This window comes from Prionailurus viverrinus, chromosome D1 (genome assembly GCF_022837055.1).
Source record: "Prionailurus viverrinus isolate Anna chromosome D1, UM_Priviv_1.0, whole genome shotgun sequence".
Taxonomy (NCBI): Eukaryota; Metazoa; Chordata; class Mammalia; order Carnivora; family Felidae; genus Prionailurus; species Prionailurus viverrinus.
In genome coordinates, this window is record NC_062570.1 from 70,455,915 (window position 1) to 70,468,558 (window position 12,644).

General features: G+C 44.0%; 1 protein-coding gene across 5 annotated transcripts in view; it reads left to right on the forward strand.

Moving 5' to 3' along the window:
- The window catches only part of SPON1 (spondin 1), a 260,769-nt gene that overhangs the window by 12,025 nt on the left and 236,100 nt on the right, over window positions 1-12,644 (forward strand). For all 5 annotated transcript variants that reach the window (XR_007156111.1, XR_007156112.1, XM_047876856.1 and 2 more), the window contains exon 2: window positions 8,678-8,784. Coding sequence is in view for 3 of the 5 variants with exons in the window: in XM_047876856.1 (XP_047732812.1) it covers window positions 8,678-8,784 (107 nt within the window). In the remaining 2 variants the exon portion in view is untranslated. The remainder of the gene's footprint in view (window positions 1-8,677; window positions 8,785-12,644) is intronic.

The following is a 12,644-nucleotide window of genomic DNA, read 5'->3' on the forward strand; positions in this document are numbered from 1 at the left end:
AGAATTACTGAGTCTCATATTTGGAAAGTCTAGGGGCGGGTCTGGCTTCAGGTATAAATGGATCTAGGGACCCAAAAGGGTTCTCTCCTCCCTCTCTCCTTTCCATCTCTCCCTTGTACCTTGTCTGTGTCACTTTTTCCATCCCGTATCTCTTGGCTGTGTTTCTGTGTGTTGTCTTCATTTTTCTTACTACAGATAAACTTTCTCCAAATAACAAGGACTATAGCTGCCAAGAACCTTCCATGAAAAATCTTTCAGTTAGTCCTGTAACTAAAAGAAAAGCCCTGGTCCCATTAATTCCAAACTGGAAAAACCCTGGGGGAGGATTCTGATTGGCCCATCTTGGGTCACAGACGCAGGGGAATGGGGTGTGGAGAGAGACTAAATTTGGGCCACAGTCACTTCTGTGACATTATGTTTCAGGAGGGAGAGGGGGTGCTATTATCACCAGCCCCAGAGATCCCATTGTCTGACTAGGATAAGAAGTGGGGCTCCTGGAGAGTGTATGTCCCTCCGTGCTTCCTGCCCTCACCCATACCCCCAGCTACATTCTCTTGGCTGACACATCTCCAAGTCTCCAGGAGCTTCCTTCCCACCCATCCCTCTTCCCATCTGCATAATGGTCAGCTCAGGACCCATGCATCTGGCTCCCAGCCATCCCATGAAGAGGTAGCATATGTGGGAAAGAATGAACTTCCATTGGGCTGTTGCATTGTGCTTCATATACATTCCCACCTTTAATCCTTATAACAAACCCATGAGAAGATAATGATGATCCCTATTTTATGGAAGAGAATGATTCATTTTTAATGTATCCTACTAATTTAACAAACATATATGTACACTTATTATTATGAATATTAATTCATTTGTTGTCATAACAATGAGATAAGTACCAAGACCATCATTTTACAGGAGATTAGAAACTGAGACCTCGAGAGGTTAAGTAACTTGCCAAAGGTTACACATAGTAAACAGGAGAGATTCGAACCCAGATCTGTTAGCTACATCCAGTTTTCAATTAAAAAAAATTTTTTTCAACGTTTTTTATTTATTTTTGGGACAGAGAGAGACAGAGCATGAATGGGGGAGGGGCAGAGAGAGAGGGAGACACAGAATCGGAAACAGGCTCCAGGCTCTGAGCCATCAGCCCAGAGCCCGACGCGGGGCTCGAACTCCCGGACTGCGAGATCGTGACCTGGCTGAAGCTGGACGCTTAACCGACTGTGCCACCCAGGCGCCCCCAGTTTTCAATTTTAGATATGTGTGATATTTAATTTGGAATGGGACTTGTTTCATCTCTGCCTGGGAATTCTGGAGCACTTGCTACAGAAGACCATCCAGGGAAACAGAGTGGGCCAAGCCCACCATCACACTTGTTTTAGACTTTTAGCCCTGCCTTCCCATCTGCCAACCCATCAATACCATCTCCTTTCGCCTCATCCTGGCTGGGTGGGCTCAATTGTGCCAATTTCTTTTTTTATTATCATTAATGGATTTTTTTTTGAGAGAGAGAGAGAGAAAGAGAGACAGAGTACAAGTGGAGGAGGGGCAGGGAGCGAGGAAGAAAGAAACCCAAGCAGGGTGTCAGCACTGAGCCGAATGCGGGGCTTGAACTCACCGACTGCGAGATCATGAGCTGAAATTAAGAGTCAGACGCTTAACTGACTGAGGCACCCAGGTGCGCCGTGCCAATTTCTAAGTGAAGCACGTGCATCGAATCTTCCCGTGTTCTGAAAGTCCTGCACAGCAGGGAGGGGACCGCTGTGGCTTGTGTACTGCTTCAGCAGTCTTTGTAACCCCAGGTTGCAAGTTAAGGCACAAGTTAAAGTTCCCTGTAGTTGATGTGTGTGGGGGGCATGAACACTGGGGCATCTCAGTGCCATTTAGCAGGTGGAGAGAGCTGGGATCTGGCTCAGGATCTTTTTACTGAGGTTAGTTAGGGCCAGAGAATCTGAAACCCAGAGTTCATGTTAAATGGTTGACACACTGACACTTGGAGGACCCAGGAAGCTGTTTGGGAGTTGGGATTTTCATATGGCAAGTGTACCCAAGGGTGGGGAGAACTCAACCTTAGGTAGCGAGTTAAGGCCAGACTCGAGGGTGAAACATCAGTCCTCATATCAGCAAGGCAGACCAGGAGGCCCTTGCCACGGGTTTTCAGGGAAAGGCTGTAATTCAATAACAACTTCCAGCCTGCTCTTCCTAAAACATAAATCTGAATATGACAGTCCCTAACTCAAACCCTTTAGGGCACCCTCGTCACCTCCAGGGAGGTATCCACCCTTTTTAGCAAGGCTTTGAAGGCTTTTAAGTGTCCATCCCCTACCTTCTTCCCCTGACCTCTTATCACCCTGTCCCTTCCAGCTTGCAATTTATGAAATACAGAAATAGTTCTGGTTTCCAAGGCCAAGACTGTCTCATCATGCCTTTCCCTGTACCTGGAGTGCTGTTAGTCTCTTGTCCACTTGACAAACTCTTATTCCTCACTCCACTTGGAGTTCAAATGCCACCTCCTCCTTGAAGCCCCCTCTGACTGACTCCCACGTTAGACCCAGATGCTCCCTCCTCTGGCATCCCAGAGCAAATCATCCACACATCCATAACACCCATCGTATGTTATAAAAAATATCCGCTGATGTGTCTTTTCCTCCCAGCTCTTAGACTGAGTGCTCCTAGAGGGAGAGGTCGTATCTTTTTTTTTTTTTTTTTTTTTTTTTGTCTCCAGGTGCATAGCACTGGGCGGGCACAAAGTGCTTAGTAACAAAGGGATGAGGGGCTGAATACTACACATGGTAGCTTTGGAGGAGGAAACTTTGAAGGAGGGACCAAAGGGACAAACACTCAATGAGCGTTTATTGAGCATTTATTGTGAGTGAAAAGGCACGCTCAATGCTAAAAATACCTTGCAGCTTAAGACAGACTTGGTCTCTGCTCTCATGGAGCTTCCAGATTATTAGGGGAGACCGGCATTTAACATATAACTCACAAATAAGTGTGTAATTAAAATTGGGTGAGAGGCATTCAGAAAAAGGAAGGCTCTGTTCACGATAAGGGCTTACCCAGAGCTCCCCATACCCTGACCCTGTGAGGATCATCCCCAAAGACCTTTATTTCCTTGCAGCCCTCTCAGGGGTCCTTTATTGGCACCTGCTAGCGTTTTTCTTTGGAGGTTCAGTCATTGTCCTTGAGGACCAGCTTTTGGAAACCCGTTGCCGGTGATCAGCCTGCTGAACATCCTGGTCTTTATCATTTTCATCATCTTCTTCTTCAGCTCCAACATCCCCAGTGCCAGTGGCCATCGGCATCCTTTACGGCTCTTGAATCCTTTATGTACCAGGCGCTGTGATAGATGTTTATTTAATCCTCTCCACATTCCTATAAGAAAGGCAGTATCATTAGCTTCTTTTAAAAATGAGGGAACAGGGAGGTGAAATAACTTGCCAGAGGTCATGTAATTAATAAATGATAGCTCTAGGGTTCTAATCCAAAATCTTTGCTCTTAACCAGTTCCCTGTATGTGCTCACAGGATGGCTCTGAATGGACTTTTTTTTTTTTTCCCCTAAACCTTCATCAGCAGTTTTCTTGCATTTCTTGGGTCTCTTAATGGCCTCTCTTGGGAGGCACTAGGGAGGAGTCATTAGAGAGAAGATTCTATTATTTATTGCCAAGCAGTCATCTTCAGTCATTACTGGAACTCAGAACATACTGCACATTTGTGCCTTTCAGGAGAGGGTCACATTAATGGGGTCCTCTGGAGGGATGGGATCTCCTGTCTTCCTTCAGCTTGTACTGTGGAATACCGTCATCACCAGTGATAATTTCAGGTTGAAACCCCACTCTGAGTTCAGCCTCCAGAGCCTCCGTCCTGTGTGTTATATACAATGAGGTAGAGGAAAACCTTAGTTTAGTTCTGTTTTTTTTTTTAACCTATAGGAATGCATCATTCCTTGGTTTCTGGGAAACCAAGTTTATGATGAGCCCTTTAAGTGTAATGCACAGATGTACAGAAAGGGGCATATTTATCATTCAGAAACATCACTGAATAACATTTGTACCAGAATATAACTTACATATGGAAAAGTTCACAAATTGGACTGCTTAGTGAATTACTACACATTGAACATGCTCATGCAGTGGGCCCGAGATCAAGAAACAGACCATGATCAGCACTCCAGAGGCATTCCTTGTGCCACCTGCAAATCACTTCTCACTCCACTTTGCCACGTGTGTAACCACTGCCCTGACCTCTGGCATCGTAGATTACTTTAAAAAAAATTTTTTTTTTTATTTTAGAGAGAAACTGAGCATGAGTAGGGGAGAGGGGCAGCGGGTGAGAGAGAGACTCCCAAGCAGACTCCATGCTCAGTGAGGAGCCTGATGCCGGGCTCGATCCCATGACCCTGGCTTCATGACCTGAGCCGAAATCAAGAGTTGGATGCTCAACCGACAGAGCCATCCAGGTGCCCCTACTTTGTATGTTTTCGGATTTCACACAAATATATAAATGTAATCATAGCCTTTGTATTATTTTATATGTCTTCTTTCATTCAAGATTATGTTTATGAGATTTATTCCTTTGGTTTTTTTTAAAAAAATTTATTTATTTATTTTTGAGGGAGAGACAGAGACAGAGACAGAGTGAGAGCAGGGGAGACACAGAGTGAGAGTGAGAGAAGGAGACACAGAATCCAACCAAAGCAGTCTCCAGGCTCTGAGCCATTAGCACAGAGCTCGACGCGGGGCTTGAACTCGCGAGCCGTGAGATCGTGACCTGAGCCGAAGTTGGACGCTTCACCGACTGAGCCATCCAGGTGCCCCAAGATTTATCCTTTTGTTGTATGTAGCAGTAACTCGTTCGTTTTCATTACTACAGGACATGCAATTATACGAATATGTCACAGTTTACATATCCATTCTACTGATGATTGACACTGAGTTTCCATTTGGGTGCTAATACAATGTTACTATAACCTGATAGATGTTACTTGGTACACATATGTATGCATTCCTGTTGATTTAGGAGTGACATCACTGGATCATAGGGTCTGTATGTGTTCGGCTTCATTAAATACTGCCAAAGAGTTTTCCAGTGAAAATTGCTTATTTTCGGTTCAACGGTGTGTGAAAGTTCCAGTTAACATTTGATACTGTTAATCCTTTTACGTTTAGTCAATCTGGTGGAAATGCAGTAGTAATTTATTGTGGATTTAATTTTTATTTTCCTGTTCACTAACGAGGTTGAGTGTCTTTTCATATGCTTTTTGGCCATTTGGGCACCTTCTTTTACGAAGCGTTAGTTCACGTGTTGTGCCTATTTTTCTCTATTGGGTTGTCTTTCTTTTCTTGATCTGAAAAAGTTTTTATATATTTTGGATTAAAGTCAACTGACGGTGATATGCGTCGCAAATATCTTCTTCCACACTGTGCCGTACTTGTTCCTGATGATGTCTTTTGTTGGGCAAAATTTTTACATCAGCCCTTTTATGTATCTTCTCTTTTATTGTCACTGTTTTTATTTTCTTTTTTATGTCTGCTTAAAAAAAAATCTTTCTGACTCCAAGATCACTCATAGTTTATCCTAGGCTCACTTCTAAAATCTTTGCTGTTTTATTCTTCACAGTTAGCTCTATCGTCTATGTGAAGTTTATTCTGCGTACGATGTGCAAGGTCAAGATTCACCTGTTTCTATATAGTTACCCAGTGGTCCTCATACCATTTACTGAAGGTATTATCTTTTCCCCCGACTGCTCTGCAGGAGATCCTTAATCATACAGCAAGTTTCCATAGACTTGTGGAGCTTTTTCTGGACCCCAAACAGTTCAACTGGCCTCTTTTTCTTTCCTTGCTATAGTACGCCGGCTGAATTTCTGTAGCTCTGTAAGTCTGGGTGTGTAGTAGTACAAGCCCTCCAACTTTTCACTTCTTTCTTCAGATTGCCTTGGACATTCTTGGTGCTTTGCATTTTCATGTATGTTTCAGAATCAACTCGTCCGTATCACAAAAAAAAACACAATGGGAATTTAATTTAACTGCACTAAATTTATAAATCAATTTGAGAAGAACTGACATCTTTATAATATAGAGTTTACTAGTCCATGAACACAGTTTGGTAAACTTAATTGTGTTATCAACTCTCTGCTAATCACCGTGCTGAGCTCAGATGTGGTTCTTGCTTTTGAAGGACTTAATGAATAAGTAGACGAACACTTACCCACAAAATGCAATGTGATAATCTCATCACTGGTAATAAGGGCTAATATTTATTAAGTGCCTAGTATATTCCAGGCATGCTGTTAAGAACTTTCCGTGTGTTAATTCGTTTAGGCTTCACACTGATACTTTGAGGTAAGTGCTGTTATTATGCCCACGTATAGGTGCTTTTAATTTCAGCGTGGTTGACATACAATATTATATTAGTTTCAGGTGCACAACATAGTGAGTCAACATTTCTCGGCATTACAAAGCAATCACCATGATAAATATAGCTACTGTCACCATATGAAGTTTTTACAATATTATTAACTATATTCCCTATGCTGTACATTGCATTCCCATGTCTTTGTTTATTTTATAGCTGGGATTTTGTAACTTGTCCTCTTCTTCCCCTATTTCACCCATTCCCCCACTCCCCTCCCCTCTGACAACGACCAAATTTTTCTCTGTACCTGTGAGTCTGTTTCTGTTTGGTTTTGTTTGTTCATTTCCCACCCCACTCTAGACACCCTCAGACTGCTTTAGGGCTGTCTGTCTGTCCCTCAGAGATCTCAGCTCTTTCTTCTGACATCATAATCATCATTTTCTGCTTGCCACTGGTGAGCACCCTACTTTTCTTACTCTATTGTACTGTGCTTTTTCTCTCACCCTTTCTTCCTTACTAAGAAGGTCTGTCTGACCTTTCGATAGACATCAGTAGCCAATCAGAATGCTCTTTTACTTTTGTGGGATGAACTGACCAATTATAGCATGAGATTTGCAATCTTTGGTTCTCAGAGTTCTTTCCTGAGATGTCGTTGTGTTGGGGCTAATGGGCTGCAGGTGCATGGTCCAAGAAAGGTATTTTAATTTTTGGAATTTGGGGGTCCTTTATTTTTAGGACTGGAAGCAGAAGACTAGAATGTCCCTCCCTGACAGGGGGTTGCTTTTCAGAATCACGTAAATGGTATATGTTAAGTTGATTTTTAAAATTTTAAAACCTAACATTTGTAGAATACCCGTACTCAGATATACTCCATATATGCAACCATGGGTGGAATGCTAAACTGGGGAAGAGGAGTCTGGCCCTAAGTCTGCCTTGTGGGTGCTCTTACTGCCTTGGGGTGTCTGTTGACCTCTCTGTGTCTTTGTTTCCTGTCTGTGAAATTAGAAAGCTGGAATGGAGGGTTCTTGAGACAGCTTAAGGCTCTAAGAGTCTATAACTCTGTGTTTAAAGGCCAGACTCTTAGCACTTTAATCCAGACAGTAATTTCAGTCCCAATTTATATAAATTTCAAGAAACGAATTGAGCATCTATTAGACATCAGGCTCTGTGCCAGGTGCTAGGGATACAAAGGGAGGGGTGACCATCATTGCTGAGAAGGCCCTTGAGCTAGATTCAATGAAAACGAAGTTATCTGGGTAGATTTGAGAAGGAAGAGCATGATGTAGTTTCATAGAACTCCAGCTGCTGTAACAAACAATCCCCCACAATGTAAGTTTATTTCCAGTTCAGGCAAAGTACAAGATGGATGTTTCTGGTCAGTGGGTGATTCTCTGTGTAGCTATTCAGAAACCCTGGTTTCTTCTATCTTGTGGCTCCACCATCTTCTCCCAGGACACCTTCTGTTGGATCTTCTGTTGGATCCGCTGCATTCTGCAGGCATAGGTGGGAGAGGGAGACTGGAAGATCCTGTGGAAAGTTTGTGCGGGCCAAGCAGAAAGTGGCATGCATCACGTCCATCTGTGCTTTCCCTTGGCAGAACGCACACAGACCTAACTGCAAGGGAGGCTGGGAAAGTGGTCTAGCTGAGTGCTTACAAGAAATAGGAAGTATATTTTGGAAAACACACAGCATTCTCTGCCCCAAAGGACTTTGTAAGGGAGTTTGGGCTGTGAGCGGCTAGATTTCTTTTGGAAGTGTAACATTAGATAACTGTCAAGATTGAGGTTGCTGACCAGGGATTTTTTTTTTTTTTTTAATGTTTATTTATTTTTGAGAGTGAGAGAGAGTGCAAGCAGTGGAACAGCAGAGAGAGAGAGGGAGCAGAGGATCTGAAGCAGGCTCCAGGCTCTGTGCTGTCAGCACAGAGCCTGAACCAGGGCTCAAACTCACAAACCGTGAGATCATGACCTGGGCTGAAGTCAGAAACTTAACTGACTGAGCCACCCAGGTGCCCCTGACCAGGGACTATCTTTTTCAAATTGTGGCTACTGGGAGAGAGAGTGCACCAAAGCCTTTGTTGGTTCAAGGAGGCCCAACTGAAATCATAGTTCAGGCATTTTGCAGGTTCTGAAATGTAAGGGGGAACGGGGTGGAGAGCAAAAGTTCACTACTCAAAGGAATGAGGCTTTTCCACTGTCTGCTGCCCCTCCAACCCACAGGTCTGGCTTGTTGATGGAGAACTCACCAACATTCATTTGTCAGATGGAAGCCAGCTGATTCCTGTGCTTATGATCTGCTTTCTCCTCTCTCCACAGTAACCCTTTCAGCTGCCCCACCGTCCTACTTCAGAGGATTCACATTAATTGCCCTCAAAGAGAACAGAGAGGGTGATAAGGAAGAAGACCATGCTGGGACCTTCCAGGTAAGACTCCTCTGGGCTCCTCTGTTGCCCTCGTGCCCTTGTGGGTAAAAGCTAGGGGAAAGAAGGACATACTGAGGAGCTTGAGTGACAGTAGAGGTACAGGTGTCTGAGGTAGCTTCTCGGGAAGTTCCCTTGACCTTGGATCAGATGGGCCAGGATTGAAGGACCCATAATGGTATAGGCGGCAAATGTCTCAAGCTTGCTTCTAGGCCTTCAGGATTGGCCACCAGGAAGGGATCTTCTCTGGACTCCCAGTGCCTGGGGGACTGCAGACAGCCCAGCACAGTGAGAGCACTCAGAGCTCTGGCGGGCCTGGCTGTTTTTCCCGAGAGCCATTTGTGATTGACTGGCAAGTCCCAAGTATAAACGGAACAAGAGCTTAGGATGGCCAGACTGGAAGGAATTCAAAGCATAGGCGAAGGACTATTAAGGGAACGAAGAGATTGATTTATGAGAGGAGATTAAAAGAATTAAACATGCTTTGCTTGGCTAAATGAACAGGGCTGAGTGTGAGAGGTGGTAATGGTCTTTAAATGTCAGTCCTCACAGAACAACCTTCTCCAGGGGAGGCTGCGTTTGACTTTGTACAAAAGGGCACGGCCAGACGAAAGTGGGTCAAGAGAAGAAAGAGAATCTCAAAGGCAAGGGCCCTGACAGTGAGTCATATTTCACCGTGGAATATTCTTCCAAGGGAAGTGGCAGGAACATCATCCCCTTTCAGAGGCTTAGAAAAAGGCCATCCAGTCGTCAGAACATGTCCCAGAAGGACTGGGGCCATCCTAGGAGGAGGCCTGGCCAAATTTGCCGTAACCATTTCTCATCTCAAATTTCCATTGTTCTAGAATCCATTTTTATCTGATGTTTGCAAACTCAGAAAAAAAAAAAAAAGAGCTCAAGAAAAATACTTAACACCCATAGCTGACTGTTGGGGAATCCTAGTATAAGTTGTGGGCTCCACAGAGGGCCCTGGCCCAAAATATCTCCCCCCATCTAAAGACATCTTTAATCCTTTGTAGCCAGGTTGTCATTTTGAATCCTGCGTTAAACAAAAAAAAAATTTTTTAATATTTGTTTATTTTTGAGAGAGAGAAAGAATACAAGCAGGGGAAGGGCAGAGAGAGAGAGGGAGACACAGAATCTGGAGCAGGCTCCAGGCTCTGAGCTGTCAGCAAAGAGCCTGATGCAGGGCCCAATCTCACAGACTGCTAGATCATGACCAGAGCCAAAGTCAGACACTTCACTGACGGAGCCACTCAGGTGCCCCATTGAATCCTGTGTTTTAAAAAATGTCCATTGTTTTGTATTCTGGGTCTCTGGCCTAGTAGGGCTGTTAATTCCATGCTCATTGTGATGTTCTTCTGTGTACCTAGGTGGCAGGAACCTTCTTGGCCTATATCTGAAGGAGTCACCCAGTTGTAATACCAAGGATGCCCAGCATTTTCTGGGTTCTTACCGTGTGCCAGCTATTAGGTTTAGTTCTTTGTCTTGTTTTGGTTTATCTCATCTTAATTTAATTGGTGTACTTACTTTAATTCTCCAAACAGCCAAATGGATAGAAACTAGTATCCCTATTTTATGGATCAGGAAATTGAAACTAGGAAGATTGAATCATTTGCGTAAACACCTAGTAAATAGTAAGCTCAGGTTCCTCTACCAGATGTCTGATTCCAGAGACTAAATTGTTTCGTTTCTGAATAGTACCTAATACGCTCCTGGCACAAGTGTATTTGGACAGTGTATCGGTAAGGTTGTCATGATAGGGAAAGGAAGATTCATGCATGCGTTCAGCCCGTAAAGCATTGAAATAAATTCCCCTGGTCCTTGTTGTGCTAATTTACCTGGAGGTGTGGATGATTTATCAGATTCAGATGAGAGATCTGGGTACCTGAGTGTCAGGAGGGGTAAAGTTCTAAGTGGGGAAAAGGTAGAGGGTGGGATGGGAGAAGAGTGACCTTAATTGTCCCCTGAACAAAATGTATCTGCTTTAAAATGGTGCTTAGAGGGGCGCCTGGGTGGCTCAGTCGGTTGGGCATCTGACTTCGGCTCAGGTCATGATCTCACCGTCCGTGGGTTCAAGCCCCGCATAGGGCTCTGTGCTGACAGCTCGGAGCCTGGAGCCTGCTTCCAACTCTGTGTCTCCCTTTCTCTCTGCTCCTCCCATGCTCAAGCTCTATCTCTGTCTCTCTCAAAAATAAACAAACATTAAAATGGTGCTTAGAAATATATACTCCAAATAGCTGAAACCAGGGATTCAAATAGGTATTTGTACAGCCGTATTCATAGCAGCACTATTCACAACAGCCAAATGTAGAAACAACCCACACATCTCCTGATGGATGATTTGGCTAAACAAATGTGATGATTACATACAGTGCAATATTAATTCTTGAAAAGGAAGGACATTCTAACACATGCTATATGTAACATAGATGAACCTTGAAGACATTGTGCTAAGTGAAATAAACTAGTCACAAAAAAGGACAAAATACTGTATGGTTCCACTTATGTGAGGACCTAGAATAGTCAAATCCAGAGAAACAGAAAGTCGAATGGTAGTTGCCAGGGGCTACAGGGAGTAAGGAATTCTTGACGAACAGAGAGTTTGGGTTTGGGAAGATGAAAACAATTCTGGAGATAGATGGTGAGTGATGGCTGCACAAAAATATAGAGTGTACTTAATGTCAGTGAACTATACACTTAAAAATGGTTAGAATGGTAAATTTTATGTATATTCTCCCCCCCCCCCCCCCCCCACACACACACACAAAGGATGCCTGAGTTAGACCTAATGGAGACACGATGTGGAGTTAGGCCTGATGAGGATGTGGCTGCTTCCTTTAAAGGCTATTCTGTTTTAATTCAATAAACCGATAGTCCTTCCCAACCCACTGTCATTTCTACTCAGCTAAATCTTGGTCCTTTCAGCTGATCGGTGAATACAGGGCCCTGCTCACAATGGGCAGTGAGTAAATGTCTGCTGAATGAATAAATGAGCAAATTATTCTTTCTACTCGTATCTGTTAGTCCTTTTCAGAACTCCCGTCTCTTTACCCATCTCTCCTTCTTCCTTCTCTTGGAGCTTCGCACATGCTTTCATGTTGCATCGCAGTGATTCTCCGAGTGTGGTCTCTGGACCAGCAGCATCAGCACTACTGGGGGACCTTGTTAGAAATAAAAAATCTCGGGTCCCACCCAGCCCTACTGAATGAGGCACTCACAGGCCGCGACCTGTGTTTTAACAAGCGCTCAGGGTGAATCCAGTGTCTGCTCGAGTTTGAGAGCCGATGTTGAAATGAGGCACAGATCCAGCCCATCCAACACGAACTCCTCCATCATCACATCAACGTATCTGTCTGCTGCCATATATCCTATCGCTTCCACCAGCCCTTGAGGAATCAAAGTGAGAAACAAACACAAAAAAATGTCTCGCAGACAATAATAATGCCTATGTGCCAGGTACCATTCTAGGTGGTTTACATTTATTAACTGATCACGATGAGCTAGCACTGTTACCCTGTCTTTCACAGATGAGGGAATTGTGGCACAGAGCAATTAAGTAACTTTCTTAAGACCACTCAGCTCTAAGTGATAAAGCTGGGATTCAAACTCAGGCAGTCTGGCCCCAGATCCCTACTCCCCACCACGCTCTACACTGCCTCTCCACGTGTACGTGTGGATTGAAAATATGAGGGTCTACTATGACTTTTTTATGGTGGTAGTCTCTGTGCCAAGGGCTTTGTAGGCATTATCTTACTTAATTCTCATAGCAACCCTGTGAGGTCAGTACTGTTACCGCCATTTTCCGGAGGATGGAACTGAGTCTCCAAGGTGCTAAGTGAATTGACCAAAGTAATCCAACA